The sequence below is a fragment of the Eptesicus fuscus genome, chromosome 15 (genome assembly GCF_027574615.1).
Source record: "Eptesicus fuscus isolate TK198812 chromosome 15, DD_ASM_mEF_20220401, whole genome shotgun sequence".
NCBI lineage: Eukaryota > Metazoa > Chordata > Mammalia > Chiroptera > Vespertilionidae > Eptesicus > Eptesicus fuscus.
In genome coordinates this window covers 74,250,986-74,268,930 of record NC_072487.1, presented here as the reverse complement: position 1 = coordinate 74,268,930, position 17,945 = coordinate 74,250,986, and the positions used below count along the sequence as shown (strand labels likewise).

Here is a 17,945-nt window from a genome sequence, read left to right as displayed (position 1 = left end):
GCAGAACCTGGAGGTGATCAGAGGCCGAGCACTTGAGTTGGGGGTGGCCGCCCACTGGAGCAGCGCGGACCTGGCTCTGCTGGGAGGCCCAGGCTGCCCTGCGGCTCCAGGGCCTGCAGGTCTTAGAACTCGCCTGCCTGCCAGGCCGCAGCCTCCCGCGCTCGCCCAGGCGCCCGCCCGCTCAGCGCCATCTTTGAGCCTGGCGCGGGCGGCTCACTTTCGCACTTCCCTCCTCACGGGAGAAGCCGCGCATGCCTCAAGCGTGCCAGTTCGGGGGATGGTGTATCTAAAACTGGTCATTCTCATAGCACCGGCTGAAAAGAATAATTGATCTCTTTTTTCTGGGTCTTGAAGGAAGCGTTCTGACCAATTCAAAGATGGCGCCGATAGCCTCACTGCCCCAGGCTTCCGCTCTGGAGGTGCGGGGGCGAAGGTCGTGCTGGAGTGCGCCGGCGCGAGAGGGCGGAGCCGTCTCCATGGCAACCCGCGCGCAGCCCAGGCAGCTCTGTCTGGCGGGAAGCGGGCGTGCCGTGGCGCTGGCGACAGGCGGGGCTGCGAGCGCGGAGGGGCCCGGGCGGCCGGGGCCGCTGCGGGACGAGACCCTGGGCGTGGTGTCCGTGCCTTCCCAGTGGAGGGGCGCCCAGGGCATCCGCGGGGAGACGGTGAGGGCGCGGGCCCGGCTCGGGGCGACGCGGGCGGCAGGGTGAGGGCCGCGCGAGGCCGCCGGGCCAGGTTCTGGCGTCCCACCGTTTTCTTCCTATATTTTAATATTTTAATATATACAGGAACTGACCTTTGGGATGCTTTCGCCCCAGTTTCCTCAGTCTTTGAACAGCAACCTAAAGGCGTTTTTGTTGTTTTTTAAAGAAACCTCTAACAGCCCTAAGTTGGGAAGGATTTTGTGTGAACTGCAGGTTTTCAGCATTTGACCTTCTGTTTCGTTTAAAAAAATGCGCACACTGCACCTTCAGCGCTAGATAAGCCGGTTCTTGCGGTTTAATCAAAAGCGCACAAAAAGAGGTGCTTTGGGGAGCTGGGGGCAGCGCCCGGGGTGCCGGTCTCCCGAGGGGCCTGCGTGCGCACTGGGCGCCGGCGGTGCGGGCGCTCGGCGCTGGGCTCCTCCCGGAGCCACGTGGGCGGCTGTTTGCGGGGCTGGAAAGTAAACCACGTGTACGTGAACTGAGCAGCGTGTTGGGTGCCACGGACACGATAAAGAAGGGCGAGGGGACAGCAGGATGGTTTGGGTCCTGGCTCGGTGGCTCGGTTGGAGCGTCGTCCCGTGCACCAGAAAGGGGGCGGGTTCGGTCCGGGAGGAACCGGTCGGGCGCGTTTGGGAGGCAGCCGATCGATGTCTGTCTGTCCGTCCGTCCGTCCGTCCCTCCCTTCCTTCCTGCCTCCCTTGCTTTTTCTAAAATAAAATAAAATAAGCCCTGGCCGGTTTGCTCAGTGGATAGAGCATCGGCCTGCGGACTGAAGGGTCCCGGGTTAGATTTCAGTCAAGGGTAGGAACCTTGGTTTCGGGCTCGAGCCCCAGTCCGGGGCGTGCAGGAGGCAGCTGATCAGTGCTTCTCATCATTGATGTTTCTCTCCCTCCCTCTCTGAAATGGATACAAATGTGTTAAAAAAGAATTTTTTAAAACTTTTTTTTTTTAAAGGATGGGTTGGGGAGTGAGACGGTGAGTTGCAGAGTGGGCCTCACTGAGAGCGTGACATTGAAACAGACTGGAGTGAGAGAGTTAGCCACGGGGATGTCTAAGGTAGAAGGGTCCTGGCAGAGCAAACTGCAGATGCAAAGCCTGTGGGGTCAGAGCAAATCTGAGGAGGCAGGCGGGGCTGGAGAGGACTGAGGGGCAGGGAGAATGGCCCCAGGTGAGGTCAGGCAGGGTAAGCAGAGAGGCAGGTCAGCAGGGTGATAGGATTTCCCAGGAGAGAAAATTGAGGTTGAGTTTGCTACACAGGTGGCCGAAGAGCTCAGGTCCTCACCCACACTTCTTGCCTTAGGCCAGGGGCGGGGAAGGGCCGTCTGGATATTTATAACATCATTCATGGGCCACACAGAATTATCAGCTTAAAAATTATCAGCTATATTTGATCAAACGTTTAATTAACTCGCCCCCGTAATGCCTCCGCGGGGGGTGTTCCCCACCTGCCTCAGGGAGATGGTGTGCAGGTCTCAAGCCAGGCTTCAGCGCACTGCCTCTTGCCCATGCTGCGCAGGAACCATTCTGGTTAAAAGTAAAGGCAGTGGATATTTAATTATATCCTTATCACAGGTACACGTGTAACTCACTGGCTTTTAAAGAAGCACTTGGCCTCTTGCTTGCTGAAGATTCCGATTTTAGAAGACTCCAGGTTGGGAACACTGATTCAGGCTTTTGTTGTTTTTTAAAGAATGTGATTGAAGCGTGTTAATTTTGTCGTCGATAGTTTTAACCTGTAGAACTGATTCTAGGCTTTTATTTGTAAGGGTGGTTCACTTGAATCAGCCTCCTATTTTACTGAAGGAGATTTTTAAAAAATAAATATTTTTTATTGATTTCAGAGAGGAAGGGAGAGGGAGAGATCATCGATTGGCTGGATGAGAGAGAATCATCGATTGGCTGCCTCCTGCACATCCCATACTGGGGATTGAGCCCGCAACCCAGGCATGCACCCTGGCCAGCATCAAACCATGACCTCCTGGCTCAGAGGTCCACGGGCAGCCGCTGGGCATTACCACAATTTTGTTGTTGTTTTTGTTGATGCTCCAACCAACTGAGCCAGGATTTGAGACTGGGAGAGAACCCCAAGACTGGGAGACAATTTAGTGTCACAGGTCAGACTGCTCTGGGGTTCAAGGATATGTTCCCATTGATTTTAGATAGAGTGGAAAGGAAGGAGGGAGGGAGGGGGGCACAGGCAGAGAAAGAAGCATCAATGTGAGAGAGACAGTGATTCGTTGCCTTCCCAATGCTCCATGACCAGGTCGGGGATCTAACCTGCAACCCAGGCATATGCCCTTGACTGGGAATGGAACCCATGACCCTTTGGTGCATAGGGTGACGCTCTTAACCACTGAGAACCACTGGCCAGGGCATTACCACAGTTTTTTAAAAAAGAAAGAAAAATGCGCCCTACATTTAGAATTGGGCTTCAGAAAGGTAGTTCTCTTGGGAAGTATGATGGATTAAATCAGTGGTAGTCAAATTTTCCTGGGAGTTTAATATTTAGAATGGCCTGGGAGCTTTAATAAAACCAGAGTCGAAGGTCAAACCACTTGCCAATTAAGCCAGAATCGCTGAAGGGTATGCCCCAGGCATTCATTTTCCAGTCTCCAGGTCATTCCAATGTCAGCCAAGTTTGAGAAACAGCAGAGGGCCCTCCTAGCCGGTTTGGCTCAGTGGCCTGCAGACTGAAGGGTCCAGGATTCAGTTCCTGTCAAGAGCACATGCCCAGGTTGCAGGCTCAACCCCCAGTAGGGGGCGTGCAGGAGGCAGCCAATCAATGATTCTTATTGATGTTTCTTCGTCTCTGAAATCATATTTTTTAAAAAGAGAGAAAGCAGAGGAACAGGGGGATGGTTAGGAGCCCTCTATCTCAGGCAGCTGGACTGGTCCCTGAAGACTCACAACTCCCTCCACCTGAATAGCACTGGGCTTTCAAGCTTGATCAGCAATCTCGTTGCATCCCTCAGAAGTATTCTAACAAGACCCATTTGGCAGAAGAAATCACGTGAGCGCCCAAGCACAATCCCCCAGACTCTGTACACCTGCATCTCAAACCGAAGTCCAGGATCTGGCCCTCTGCAGATTAAGATAGGAATTCCTCAGGTGCACGCTCCCTGGTGGACTCCTCCAGTTCTGTGGCTTCAAGTTCTGTCTGGTCGGCTGCATTCCAGAACCTCGTGCCTGCGACCTCTGGATGTGTGAAAGGCATCTCAGTCTAAAGGCGGTCCCGCAGAACTGCTTCCCTGTTCTAGAATTCGCCCTCACATTCCCCTGGGTCTCAAAGCAGGGACACCTGTCCCTCTGCTGCTCCCCCACTTCTCCCCGCGCAGCCGGAGAGGCCCAGCCCAGTGCCATGTCATGGCCCTGCTCACGCCGCCCGGTGGCTCACACCTAGAGGGAAACCCTAACTCCGACCTGGCTCTCCGATTCCTTCCCACGTGCACCTTCCCCCACTCCCCAGGCCCCGGCACCGGACCTCTTCTGCTGATGGGTTTTGCTCTGACCTCTCGCTCCCCCCTCCACCCCCCTCCCCCGCCCCATCTGAAACTGTTTCCTGCCGCTTGCTCTCCACTTGGCTGGCTCCTTGTCCTTCACACCTCAGCTCAAATGCCATCTTCCCGAGAGGCTCCTTTGCCACCCGCCCCGGGGCCGCCCTCGCTGTTGCCTGCTCTCCCACGCTCCGCTGCGTTAGCGCCGTTGGCGGGTTGTTTACTTGTCTGCACCGAGCCCTGTACGTTACTCAGCTGCACGCCTGTTGCCCTTTTCCTTCCCTGCTGTATCCATGGTACCCACACAGTGCCTGGCAAGTGGATGCTTAGTAAATGTATGTGTGTGCATATATGTGTATGGACATATACACACGTGCATATATAGTATACATGAACTTGTACTATGTGCCAAATACCAGGAAAGTGCTGGACACACCAAGACAGAGCAGACAGTTCTTATGCTGGAGGAACTCAGGTTTAATGATGGACAAGCAGCGAGTTTACTAGAATGTGAGGGGAACATGGGGATGTGCTGAGTGTGCTCCATGTTCTACCAGGGGCTGCCCTGGAAGCTTCCAGCCTCCCAGCTCCCTAACTGGCCTGGTGCCTGGCCCTGCCCTGTGGACGCAGGTGCCTGATGAGTGACTACGCGAGGAGAGTCTCGTAGGTGACAATAATCTCGGGGCTGTAGGACCCCCCATTTGGTAAGGATTGGTCATGATTGTGAGGAAGGTGGGCTGTAGTTCCTGCCTTGATCGGATGTCTGTCGCTGTGCCCAGCTCAACAAGGGACTAGGAACTTGAGACGGATGGCAGGGTGAAGGAGAGGACAGCTGGGGAGTAACCTGCCTTCAACCAGTAACTCATCACAGACATGTGTTTCCTTTGATCACGGGGACGGGGTGGGTACCCCACTAGAGAGGGCTGCCTGCCAAGGGAGGGAGAAGCTGGGGTGTTCTGCTGGTGGCCAGAGGTTCTAATGTGTGTGAAGTGAGCCACTGTTGGCTCTAAGATTCCACCGGTCCTCGATGTTGATGAGATGCTGTAGGAACTTGTTTATGGCAGATAAGTTAGGATAAAGTTGGTTTCCTTTCACATCATTTGTTTAAAGTTGTTACATGACTCACAGCTGTCAGTATCTCAAAAGGGCACTCTGGAAACCTCACCAAAAAGGGTCTGTCCCTTAAAGCCCTAGGGCAGGCGCTTACTGGGTCACGTGGGCCCTCTGAACCAAGCACAGTGGCTGCGGGGACCCAGTGCTCTAAGCGACTAGAGGTCATGACTGTCTTCAAGGTCATGTGTACCTCTCCCCACCTCAGTGAGAGAGAAACATTGGTTGCCTCCCTTACCCAACCAGGGAGGTCGGAGGGGTCATCTCCACCCACACCACACTGGTTGGGTACCCCCTGAGAAAGATGAGCTACTTAAGGAGGAAAAGGACAGAATTAATTGAGGACCATTAGCCTGAGGGTAAGCAGCCACATGGAAGGAGAGTTCAGCAGAGCGGGTGAGTGCCCTGGGCAGGTGATGCTGGGAGTGAGCTGGCTGGTGACTGGGGTTTTGATCTTCTCCAGAAAAGTTGCCAGACGGTCAGCATTGCCACTGCCGAGGCGTCCGCTCAGACCCGGAAGCATGCCGATGCCCAGGTACAGACCGAGCCCCCCGTGCCGGTGGGCGCGCTGCCTGGGCCCCGGCACGACGGCCCCGGGCTCGCAGCCTTTCTTCGGAGAGTGGAGGCCATGGTCATCCGAGAGCTGCACAAGAATCGGCAGAGCCACGCGTTCGATGGCTTCGAGGTGAACTGGACCGAGCCGCAGCAGACGGTAGGAACCTAGAACCGGAGGGCCTGGGATGCCCCCTCCTCTGCCTCAGGTCAGGCCTCAGTCTCATTTTAAGTCCGTCTTTTGTTCCGCCCAAATAATACCAGTCATGGTAACAGCCGTCACCGGGTCTGACTCTGCCCGTGCTGAGCGCTGCTCTGTAAGAAGGCGTCAGTGGTCTCTGCTGCCCTGGAAGTAGGTGCCATCGTTGTCTCCATTCTGCGTTTGGGAAATGGACACTCAGCGTTGCAGTAACTTGTCCAGAATAGCTAGTGGCAGCAGGGGCAGTGTGACTGGGCGGTCCCAGTCCGCATCGTGTTCTCTCCATCGCTCACTCGGCGTCTCCCCGGGCACTGCGGCGAGGGCTTTCTCTGTGCCTCCCGTTGCCTCCTCGGGACCAGTATGAGAGCTGTCAGGATCTTGTGGAAAAGGCTCAGAGAGGCTAGGTGACTTGTCCAAGGTCACATCCCTGTATCCAGCTGAGCTGGGATTTGAGTCTTGGTCTGTCTGGTGTCACCACTGTGCTCTAGTGACTTCAGCATCTCCAGGTCGTTTTGCTCTGCAGGCACAGCTCAGAGCCGTCACTGTAAACTCAGCCAGACAGACGGCCTGGGCTGTGAGGTCAGGGAGCCTCTGAAGGAAGGAAGCGCTCTTGGCTGTTGCTTCCCACTGGGCTGGATCGCACTCTCCCCAGCTGGTTGCCTGTGGACACACTGCTCACTCAGTGCTAAGTACCCCAGTCTGCAGCGCCTTTTGTGTTCTGGTTCACACTTAAACAATGTTCTTATGGATTCGAAGGGGGAGAGAGAGAAACATTGGTTGCCTCCCTTACACACCCCAACCAGGGATCAAACCTGAAACCTGGGTATGTGCCCCGACAGGAACTGAACTGGCAGCCTTTTGGAGCATGGGATGATATTTAATCAACTGAGCCACACCGGCCAGGGCCACACTTTAAAAAAAAAAATAATATAAATATTTAATTTAATATATATATATATATTTTTGATTGATTTCAGAGAGGGAGAGAGAGAGAAACATCAATGATGAGAGAGAATGATCGGTTGCCTCCTGCACGCCCCCTGCTGGGGATCAAGCCTGCAACCTGGGCATGTGCCCTTGACCAGAATCGAACCTGGGACCTCTCAGTCCGTAGGCCGATGCTCTATCCACTGAGCCAAACCAGCGAGGGCCACACTTCTTTTTTCTATATGTTTCCTCCTTTAGAACTGAGATGAGCAGTTACATATTCAGAGGTCTTCAGCCCTTTTCTTGCCCTCTCCTCCGTCTTCCCTCCGTCTGTCTCCAGTGATAGACAGCTGCCGTGTTCCCATCAAATCACTGGTGGGTATGGCATCAGTTTATGTGAGAGAAATCCTGAAAATCGCTCTGAAAAACAGTTGCGAAGGCCAAACCAAAGCGTGGAGTCATTGTATCTTTTTAAGCAGGGCACAGGAGCAGGTAATGAACATTAAAATGTCAGCGTGTCCTCTCTCTCTGCCCCCTCGGCATTGTTTAGGCCCCGTGTTACAGTTGCATTCAGAGAGGTTAAGCTTTGTGTTCTTTATTATTAGGGCTTTTCCACATTTCTATGGATTAGTTTGGTCCATGTGTGTATTATTTTATCCTCTTTTAGAAATACCTATTTTTAAAAATTGATTTGAGAGAAAGAGAGAGAGAGAGAGAGAGATTGAGATTGTTGTTCTATTCATTTATACATTCATTGGTTGATCCTTTTATGTGTCCTGACCAGGGATCAAAGCCACAACCTTAGTGTATTGTGATGATGCTCTAACTAACTGAGCTACCCGGCCAGGACCTCTATGCTTCTTCTTCTTCTTCCTCCTCTTCCTCCTCCTCCCCCTCACCTAAGGATATTTTTTCCTTTGTTTTTCAGAGAGAGTAGAAAGGAGGGAGTAAGGGAGGGAGAGAGAGAGAGAGAGAAACATCGATGTGAGAGAGACACATCAACTGGTTGCCTCCCACACTCACCCCAACCTGGCTGGGCATGGAACCTGCAATCCAGGTACGTGCCCTTGGCTGGGAATCAAACCCTAGACCCTTCAGGCTAATGCTCTGACCAATGAGCCACACCGGCCAGGGCTGGTTGTGACCTTTCTTACTAACCAGAGCTCTCCACGTCAGTTCCTATAGAGGTGCCCCATCTTCCCAGCAGTTACATCGTATCCCGCTGCACAGACACACTATCCTCTAGCTGAGTCCCAGCTGCTGGGCATCCAGGCAGCAGCTTCGCTTCTAGAAATGTATCCTCCTCCCACAGGTAACAGGCGGGAGGCTGGGCCGCACCCTGTGTTTGAGTGGCCATGTGGTGTGCAGCCCCAGATAGCCCCAAAGTTTCTAGCTGACCCCGAATGTCAAGTAGAGGAGTGTTTTCAAATTTTGCTGTTATATAACAGAACTACAGTGAATCCCTTACCTTTTCTTCTTTTGCATCAATTTCTAGTTTATTCCCCATCGAGTGGAATTACTTTTTTTGGCCGATGTGCGGTTTTTCTGTCTGCTGTTGTCAGGGGTTGGCCTTGACACTCACCACTGTCCTTGGCATTGCTGCAGGAGCCCCGGAAAGGCTGAGGTGCCGCTCATAATCTAAAAATTCTATAAACAATGCGACAACATTGCCAACACTTAGAAACCAGAGATACGGAAGCAATCCCCGATGGGCCTCCCATTGATCTCTTTGCTGTGGCATTTCCTACCCCTTGCTTCCCATACGTGTGTTGCTGCCAGCTGAGTCCCTGTGGCCAACCTTAGGGTCTTTTCTGGTCAGAAGCAAAGCCTATTCTGTGTTGGCAAACACATACCCCAAATTGAAGTATAAAACAGCCCTATTATCCCCTAATTTCCTCCCTTCATAGTATCATTTTTTATGTTGTAAACTAGTGGCCTGGTGCACGAAATTCGTGCACAGTGGGGGTGGGGGGTGTCCCTCAGCCCAGCCTACACTCTCTCCAATATGGGACATCTCTCTCACAATTTGGGACTGCTGGCTCCTAACCACTCACCTGCCTGCTGGCCTGATCGCCCCTAACTGCCTCTGCCTTGGCCCCGCCTCCATGGCTTTGTCTGGAAGGACGTCCAGAAGGTCTCCTGGAAGGTCTCCTAGTCTAATTAGCATATTACCCTTTTATTAGTATAGTTTGCACAATCATTGTAATTATCGTGTTATGATAAATAATAATGTATATATAATAGTTCCCCCTTATCCATGGGGGATATGTTCTAAGACCCCCAGTGGATGCATGAAACTGTAGATAGTACCGAACCCTATACAGTAGGTCCTGGAATAGTGTTTTATTCAGGTCATTTCATTATAATGTTGGTAAGATGCTTAGGAACTTACCTCTTGTTTATATCAGTTAGCCTCTGATAAAACTCGGTTCATTATACATGGTTTCACTTAAAGTTGCAGAACCTGTTGGTGACGTTAGGTTAGGTTACTGTATGTACAATGTTTTTTTTCTATATATGCATACTAATGACAAAGTTTAGCATATAAATAGGCACAGTAAGGGGTGAACAACAACAATAATAAACTAGGACAATTATAATATACTGTAATAAAAGTTATGTGAATGGGGCATTATTAAGTAAAAGAAGGATTACTGGAACACAGTGCTGTGATGTAGCGGCAGTTGATCTGATAATGGAGACCGCTACCGAGGGACTAGCCAGCGGGGAGTGTGCACAGAGGGGCATGCTGGACAAAGGGTTGGTTTGAAATTGTGTGAGAACAGGGTCCAGCCATAATCCCGGGCCTGGTGTCTTCCCAAGGCCCTCCCTGCCTCTGGACTCTGGACGCGTTCTTGAGGGGAGATGTCAGGATGAAGGCGCCACATTTTCCGCCAGAGCTGCATGGCGGACGCAGACAGCTCCCAGGGCTTTGGGAGGCCCCGGGCTGTGCTTTTTGTCAGGCGGGATCGCGGCCACTGCTGGGTGGCTTTTGGGCTCAGGGTTGGGGATGGCCTGTCTCTTGCAGGTGACCTGCCTGCACACCCTGGGCTATCCCCCAGCCCAAGGGCAGGGTCTGCATGTGACCAGTGTCTCCTGGAACAGCACGGGCTCTGTGGTGGCCTGTTCCTATGGCCGGTGAGTGGCTGCAGGGGCAGGTGTGGGCAGTGGGAGGCCCTCGGGCCCTCATCTGAATCTGTTGCCCTGTCTGCACAGGGTTGGCCTGTGAAGGGTTGGCCCAGAGCTTGGTCATTCTGGGACTCTTTCTTCTCAAGGCTGCCCGGGCAGTGGGGTGGTAACGGAGGGAGGGGCTTCGAGCCCAGGACTCATAGTGCCCACTGGCCAGTCCTGGGCAGTGAGCCCTGGGCCTGCCTCGCCTTCTCCATGAGCAGTTTCCTGATGTGTGAGGGTTCCCCCACCCACCATTGTGTGGGCCCATTCTTGGTTCCCGGGGACCATTTTCCAGAGAAAGTCATGCCCTCGGGGTGCCATGAAGAAGCCTGTGCCACTTTGTTACTAAGTACAGCAGGTATGATGGGGACACAGGCCCATCTGTGGGTAGTGGGGCTGGAGGGTGGGTCGGGATGAAGCCCCGGGCCGAGGGGCAGAGCCAGCTTGGGCATGTCCCCGTGCAGCCTGGATGACGGGGACTGGAGCACGCTGAAGTCCTTCGTGTGTGCCTGGAACCTGGACCGGCGAGGCCTGAACCCCCGGCAGCCGTCAGCAGTGGTGGAGGTGCCCAGCGCGGTTATGTGCCTGGCCTTCCACCCCACGCAGCCATCTCATATTGCAGGTGAGCTGCTCAGCCTGCCCTGCGTCTGCTTTCCACCTGCAGAGGGTGGCAAAGGGGGGTTCTCCAGGGGGCCCTCGGTCCCTGGGCACAGTCAGGGCAGAGCTCCTGAGAGGCAGAGACCACAGGTGACCCTGTGCTCAGGTGAGAATGCTGAGGGGGCCTGTGCCGGGTGTGGAGCTTGGAGGAAGAGGAGACGTGTCCTTAGTTGAGTCAGAGGTGCAGCTTGGCCAGGACCAGAGCAGGCACCTCGGGGGCTGCCGTCGGTGGTAGGAGCCAGTGGTGATAGGGAGAGGGACTCACTGCTGGGCAGGGGAGCTCAGCCTGGCAGTGGGAGGAGCGTCCTGGGTGAAGCACAGCAGGACAGTGAGGCCTGCTGGGGGGTCGGACTTTTCCTCTGGATGGTTTTCGGGAAGTGGCTCTACATCCTGGCTCAGTGGGCGGGAGGGCAGGTGCTGGGCCTGGGTCAGCTCCTGTCCCGGCCTGCTTGGTCCCACAGGGGGGCTCTACAGTGGCGAGGTGCTGGTGTGGGACATGAGCCGTCCTGAGGACCCACTGCTCTGGCGCACAGGCCTGACGGACGACACACACACAGACCCTGTGTACCAGGTCAGAGCAGCCGGTTTTGGGTGTGCCAGGGGGCACCTCTCCTCTCTGAGCTGGGCCTTGCTGTTGAGGGCCGGCTTGAGGCAGAGCAGGAGAGAGGGTGCCCCCTTGGCACAGGCATGGAGGAAGGTCACCAGGGGTTGGCAGTTGGACAGCTGCCTTCAGCATTCTTGGAGCTCCCAGGACATGAGTCATCCCCACCCCCTCAGGAGCCACCCCCAGGGCCATTCCCAGCCTCCAACTGTCCTGGCTTTCTGGGAACCCTTGGAACCCTCCGTGCCTGCCCCTGCTGGCTGACTCCCAGGCCTAAGCCGTGGGATTCGTTTTTCTTTTCTGGAAGAGAAGGGGAGGGGCACGGGGGATGACATTTGGGAGGTGGGGGGTTAGGCCAGGCAGCAGGCGTCCCTTTCTCAACCTTGTCGCACACCCTGTTGTCCCAGGTGGTTTGGCTTCCTGAGCCCCGCTACAGCCACCGCTTCCGGGTGCTGAGTGTGGCCACTGACGGGAAGGTGCTGCTCTGGCAGGCGGCCGGGCCGGGCCAGCTGCAGCTCACGGAGGGCTTTGCCCTGGTTGTGCAGCAGCTGCCGCGGAACACCAAGCTGAAGAAGGTACGAGGCCGCTAACCCCAGAAATGGCCCCGAAGGCAGCTCCGGCCTGTGGGACCTCCCTGAGGAGTGAGCCTCGGGGGCAGCTGGACCAGGGGGCACTGGCAGTGGTGCCACCAGCTGAGCCAGGACTTGCTGCGGAAGCTCTTTAGGCCACAGCGTCATGACATGCCTGGGCTCCTTGGGGACACTAACCAGCTTCCCTCAGCTCTGCTGTCCCTTTCTCCGCAGCCTCACCGCGGGGAGACCGAGGTAGGAACCACGGCGGTGGCTTTCTCCGGCTTTGACCCCAGCCTTTTTGTTCTGGGCACGGAAGGCGGCTTCCCGCTCAAGTGCTCCCTGGCAGTGGAAGAGGTGGCTCTCACGCGGATGCCCAGCTCTGTGTGCCTGCGGGCCCCGGCGCAGTTCACCTTCTCCCCCCATGGGGGTCCTGTCTACTCTGTGAGCTGTTCCCCCTTCCACAGGTAGGGAAGGCCCGGCCGGGGGGCGTCCTCCACCTGCCACAGGGCCCCTGGCACTGGGAGGGTGAGGGAGCCCCACTAGGCCTCACCATGTACCTGCTCAAAGGACCTGCAGTCTTTCTGGGCCCAGGTTTCTCCGTGTGAGCTCTGGTGTCGGCCCTCTGACTGAGGACCCCAGGTTTGGGGGTCCGGGAGGCTTTCCAGGAGCCCCAGAGCCTAGAAGTCTGGCAGGAAGGCCCAGCCGTACTGGACACCCGCACTCATCCGCTCGCCTGGCTTTCCGCCCCACCTCCCGTCCAGGAACCTCTTCCTGAGCGCGGGGACCGATGGCCACGCCCACCTGTACTCCCTGCTGCAGGCGCAGCCCCTGACCTCCCTGCAGCTGTCCCACAAGTACCTGTTTGCCGTGCGCTGGTCCCCAGTGCGTCCCTTGGTGTTTGCGGCAGCTTCTGGAGAAGGTAGGCAGCGGACCCCGGGTTGGATCCAGGGAAGTGCCCTGGGAGTCTGGGGAGAGGCTGCACCTGGGTGGTGCCTTCCCTCGTGTGGGAAGGAGCTGAACGGGGCAGCCTGAGGCCTCTGGAGTCTCTCTCCCCAAGTGCACAGGGAACCGGGAAGAGGTCAGACCTCTCACCCCACAATCTCTCTCCGCGAAGGCGACGTGCAGCTGTTTGATCTCCAGAAAAGCTCCCAGAAGCCCACCGTCTCAGTCAGGCAAACCCAGGATGGAAGCCCGGTCTACTGTCTTGAATTCAATTGCCAGCAAACGCAGCTCCTGGCGGCCGGCGATGCCACGGGCACCGTGAAGGTATGGCAGCTGAGCACCGAGTTCACTGAACAAGGGCCCTCAGAAACAGAGGACTTAGAGCAGCTGGCAGCGGAGGTGGCCACCTGAGGACAAAGCTGTGGCCCAGTGTCCCTCACTCAGTAGAGGGTGAGGCTGCATCTGTGCTGAGCTTTGTATTTCTGATGGAAGCTAAATGAAGACAGGCAACTGTTTTGGGGAGAGTTGTCATTTATTTGTCTTTTACATGAAAACAAACGTGGGTGGGTGGAGGGAGAACAAGAGGGAAACCAGCCAGCTGCCTAGATTTTTCTGGAGTCGGAATGGGGCAGCTGGCTTCAAAGGAATCTGGGTCCCCCTGCAACCTGGCGACTGTGACTGGACCAGAAGCAGTTCATCGAAGCACCATTTTCTACTACGTTTCATCCCAAGCTAAGCAGGTTAAGGTTACAGTGGGAAGTAACTGTCTAGAATATTCTCCTTAAGAGCACAGAGATGAGTTGACATGCAGCAAGGCGGCGGCAGGGCAAGCAGCACGGGCCAGGCTAACCTAGGAGCGGAGGATCAATTCACGAAGAGCGAGCGGGTGAATTCCACGTAGTCAAAAGCCGTGGGGAGCTCCCGGCCCTTGCCGTCCACATAGGGCTTCATGTGGGAGACGCAGTAGTCGGCTTGTTCCCGAGTCAGGTTCTGGAGGGGAAGAGGGCGCCCGTGAGCCACAGGGAGGCGGGGTTGGAGGGACTTCAAAAACGTTAATGCCCAAAGCCAGTTCTGGGAACCGATACGGAACTCTGGCCTGGACTGAGATTCATGTATGCGGGCATGAATCACCTGCACCCAGCAGGGGGGGCTCTGCCCCTGACCCCCCTCCCCAGGGCAGGAGCAGAGGCCCAGACCTGGTACAGCTCCTCCTTGGTCACGTAAGGCTTTCCCTCGGAGCTCAGGGCCCGGAAGGCGCTCTCGATCTCCTCGCTGGACTTGACGTTCTCCGTCTCACGGCTGATCATGAAAGCCATGTATTCTTGCAGGGAGACATGGCCGTCCCTGGGGGGTGGGGGGCAAGTGCAGTGAGCAGGAGGGAGGAGTGGGCAGAGCCAACCCCACTGCTCCCCTGAGGCTCACCTGTTTGGATCCACGGTGTCCAGAATCGCCTCGAACTCGGGGTCGGGTTCCCCTTCCTCCACCATGGGCAGGTCGTAGCCCAGGGAGCGCAGGCAGGACTTGAACTCCTGGTGGTTCAGGCGGCCAGATTTGTCCTTGTCAAAGTGTCTGCAGCACAAAGCGCAGGGCAGCTCAGCACACGGCCCTGCTGAGCCCCTGCCCACCCCAGGGTACAGGGGTACTCACTTAAACATCATGCTGAACTCCTTGAGGGCCTCCTCAGTCACCCCTGTTGTGTTCCTGGAAGAAAGAATAGAATTCGGGACCGAGTCCCCACACAGCAGTAATGTGACTGCTGACGCTGGGGGACTGGTCAGGCGGCTCAGACTGTTCTTCCCCCGGCCCTCAGGGCCAGCGCACGTACCTGGCCTGGATCTGCTGCTCCAGGTTATGCTGCATGCGCATGCCCAGCTGGTCGAGCTGGTCCCACTGCTGGGCCAGGCCCACCGTGCTGTGCTCCGTGTACTTGTTGTCCAGGATCAGGGCTTCCTCCATGGCCGCCCCCAGGTCCTCGATCTTCTTCAGCTGACTTCTCATGGCTCGAATCTCCTGGTGCTTGCGCTGCGGGGAGGTGAGGGGAGGGGAAGATGTATGGGTCAGGGGCTCTCACCTTGGTCACCAAGCCCAAGAGCTGGCTAATGGCCCTGGCCGCCCAGCCTGAGACCAGCAGGGCTGTGTGCAATGGGAAGGGTGGGTGGGTGGGGATGAGGGGTAGAGTCCAGCAGCCTCAGGAGAGGGAGACTTCAACACGAGAGCCACAAAGCAGTGCGCAGACCTGCTGGGAAACTAGATGCTAAGGACCAGAGCCTGTTCCTTTTCAAGCAGGGCTCCAGGCAGCAATCCTCCAAGACTTTCTTCAAACTGGTGGGGACCCAGGCGACTGGAAGCCACGGGGAAAACAGGTCCCCACCAGCCCACCTTGTGCCTGATGAACCCGGCAGGCCTGTGGGGGGGCTGGGTGAAGGGTCGCAGCCGAGCCAGGAGCCCTTGGGGCACTTACTTTGGTAGCTTCCAGCTGGGACTCAAGGGTCCCGGATTCTTCCACCATGCAGGACCTAAACACGGAAGCACAGTGAGGTGAGAGGGGCCTGAGCAAGCGCTAAGGGAACTATCTTCAGATAAAACAGGGCCTGCAGTCCAGTTCGTTTTATTAGGAAACCACCTATCTGCTATTGGCTATCCTTCCTCGGCGGCCCTGAGAGCAGGCAGGCAGGCAGGCTTTCTCCTGTTTCAGAGGAGGGAAGCTGCCGCTCGATGTGGCAAGCCACCTGCCCAAGGCCAACGGGTGGGCCCCAGCCAGCCTGCTCCCAGGATAGGACCCTTCCTCTCAGGCCCAGCCCCACTGTGATTTGGTGATGGACCCAGGCGAGGACCCAGGAACAGACTTTAAAGGAGCAGAGATGGGCTGCAGGCCTGACTGACAGCGCACTCCCCCTGCAGTCAGAGAGAGACAACCCATAAACCTGCCACTGACAGGCGGGGAGACCTTAGGGAGGAGGGGAGCCACGTTCAAGGGGAGGTGCTGTCAGATGACCCCTCAGACACAGAAACTGGGTGCTAAGAGATCATGACTAGACATGGATTTTACAACATTTCTAATTCTGCCCAAAGGAGGGAGGTGGCTGTGACGAAGCCCCAGACTCAGGACCCAGGACTGGGAACACGGAGGCTCCTTCCAGGGCTGAGCTCTGAAGAGCAGGGGCTGTGGGAGCCTCCATCTTCCCGTAACAGTGCGAGGTCACAGAAGGCTACCAGTGAACGAAGACGACAATCAGGCTGGGGTCACGTGCAGAGACAAGTCACACTGTGTGTCCTTAGTGGGATTTTAGCCCAGCCTCCCCCCTACCCACATTTACCCCAACCTACCCTTCAACACCCAGTGAGCCAGGGTTAGCTCTGACATCTCCCCAAGGTCAAAGTGTCTAGCAAGGCAAGGCACCAGGCTTCCTCCTACCCCAGCAGATCAGACTCACAGTCATGCCATGTCCCCCAGGGCAAAGCACCCCCCAGGACCCGGGGTGGGAGGCTGGGTGCTGGTGCAGGGGGAGGAGGACAGACCCCTCTGTCCCAAGCGGCCGAGGGCAGTGGGTTAGTCAGAAAGCGGAGCCGCCTGGGAAGTCGAGTGCATTGGTAAAACCACAGTGAGGTAAGAAGAGAAATAAGAGGAGAAAAACCTTCCAGACAGATCATCCCCAACTTCATATTGATAGACACGAATGACCCGACGATATGCTATGCTATTTAAAGAAAAGAAACCAAGTGAATACACCAAAGGAAGGGGAGGCGAGAGCAATACCGACAGACACACGCCACAGGCCCAAGCGGGCAGTGCACAGGCAGGGACCTGGTGGCGGGAGAGCTGAGGGCCGGCTGGGGGACAGGCAGCCTCGGGGCAGTGCACATGGGCTGGGCGAGACCGGGCAGGCCGGGAGGAGCCACACAGTAAGGGGAGCACAGCACCTCACGGAGACAAGACCAGGACCAGCAGACACAGCCACGGGGCCCGGGAGGAAAGCAGACACCAGGGTTGCTCACGAGCTCAAGCTTGAAACTGCTCTCTAAGTGCTGACCCTCCTGCCCTCAGCACGTGGGGACAGACCCGTGGGCACGTCTCCCGCTGCTCCCCTCCCCTGTGCAGAGCCTCAGGAGTGCGAGTGTGAAACACGGTGCTACCACCAACCTGGCCTTGACAGTGGGCTGGGAGAGAATGCAAAGGTGACCGGCCCAGCCAGAAGCCAAGGCCTGGGGAAGAGGCTCCTACGGGGACCGGGCGGGTTGGCCCTGCTCCTCCTCGACTCCTCCCAGACCCTGCCTTGATCACTCGGAAACAGAGGGCACTGTTGCCTTCGATCAGGGTAAATGACACCTGTCCCCCATCCCAGGAAAACTGGGATTGCTGGGGAGGGATCAGTACCCAGCTAGGGGCTTCCTGAACCAGCCTGAGCCCCCTAAACACGGGCACCCTGCTTTATGCCCACGGCCTTCCTAAGGACCAAACACAGTCCCAGTGGACACGTGAGGCAGAGGCACGAACCAGCATGGGGACTCCCAGAGGCTCTGGCCTTCTGGCGTGTCTCATTCCTTACCCAAGAGCACCTGCATTGGAACGGGAAGGTGGCAGTGGCTCCCCTCCCCAGACCGCAGGCTGTTAGGGACGGTGGGCTGTGGGGCAGGGCACACACTCCTTGTCAGATGACAGGGACGGGGCAGGGGAAGTACAGCCTGCCCTGGGCAGGAGGGCGCAGGAAGGCCCACCCTGGGGTCCTCCGAAAGCCAGGCCACGGGGGGACAGAGGGTAGAGGGACAAGCACAGGAGACACCACCACACCACGAGCCCGGAGAAATAAGACGATATTAACCCATCGAGGAGGTACGTTCTGTGCAGGCGGGATCCAAGCAGCCGCCAGACAAGGTGGTGTCCCAACAGCAGCATCGGGAGAGGGAGACACGAGAAAGAAAAGAAAACAAAACCAACATCAGTACCCACCCTGCACTCACCCACACCCTCTGGCTCCGAGCTGCTGCTCAGGGCTAACCCAGGGCCATGCACTGCCCCCC

General features: G+C 56.5%; 2 protein-coding genes across 2 annotated transcripts in view; one reads left to right on the top strand and one right to left on the bottom strand.

Annotated features, from left to right (window-relative positions):
* The first annotated feature begins 461 nt into the window (after nucleotides 1-461).
* On the top strand, nucleotides 462-13,441 carry DYNC2I2 (dynein 2 intermediate chain 2). The gene is made up of 9 exons (XM_008152555.3): nucleotides 462-662; nucleotides 5,769-6,017; nucleotides 10,012-10,121; nucleotides 10,619-10,776; nucleotides 11,273-11,382; nucleotides 11,820-11,987; nucleotides 12,216-12,448; nucleotides 12,746-12,903; nucleotides 13,099-13,441. The coding sequence occupies exons 1-9, from the start codon at nucleotides 477-479 to the stop codon at nucleotides 13,335-13,337; spliced, it is 1,611 nt and encodes a 536-aa protein (XP_008150777.2). The 5' UTR covers nucleotides 462-476; the 3' UTR covers nucleotides 13,338-13,441.
* The window catches only part of SPTAN1 (spectrin alpha, non-erythrocytic 1), a 60,642-nt gene continuing 56,136 nt past the window's right edge, over nucleotides 13,440-17,945 (bottom strand). The window contains exons 49-55 of the mRNA XM_054727433.1: nucleotides 17,747-17,764; nucleotides 15,388-15,442; nucleotides 14,752-14,948; nucleotides 14,574-14,627; nucleotides 14,349-14,495; nucleotides 14,123-14,270; nucleotides 13,440-13,916 (exon numbers count right to left, since the gene is read on the bottom strand). Coding sequence (XP_054583408.1) covers nucleotides 13,791-13,916; nucleotides 14,123-14,270; nucleotides 14,349-14,495; nucleotides 14,574-14,627; nucleotides 14,752-14,948; nucleotides 15,388-15,442; nucleotides 17,747-17,764 — 745 coding nt within the window. The 3' untranslated portion in view covers nucleotides 13,440-13,790. The remainder of the gene's footprint in view (nucleotides 13,917-14,122; nucleotides 14,271-14,348; nucleotides 14,496-14,573; nucleotides 14,628-14,751; nucleotides 14,949-15,387; nucleotides 15,443-17,746; nucleotides 17,765-17,945) is intronic.

What these genes read in the sequence shown, in the direction of transcription:
- DYNC2I2 (XM_008152555.3), top strand. Translation starts at nt 477, where the DNA reads ATGGCAACCCGCGCGCAGCCCAGGCAGCTCTGTCTGGCGGGAAGCGGG. An exon ending in AGGGCATCCGCGGGGAGACG is followed by an intron (nt 663 to 5,768) that starts GTGAGGGCGCGG and finishes GATCTTCTCCAG; the next exon opens with AAAAGTTGCCAGACGGTCAG. An exon ending in AGCTGTTCCCCCTTCCACAG is followed by an intron (nt 12,449 to 12,745) that starts GTAGGGAAGGCC and finishes CCTCCCGTCCAG; the next exon opens with GAACCTCTTCCTGAGCGCGG.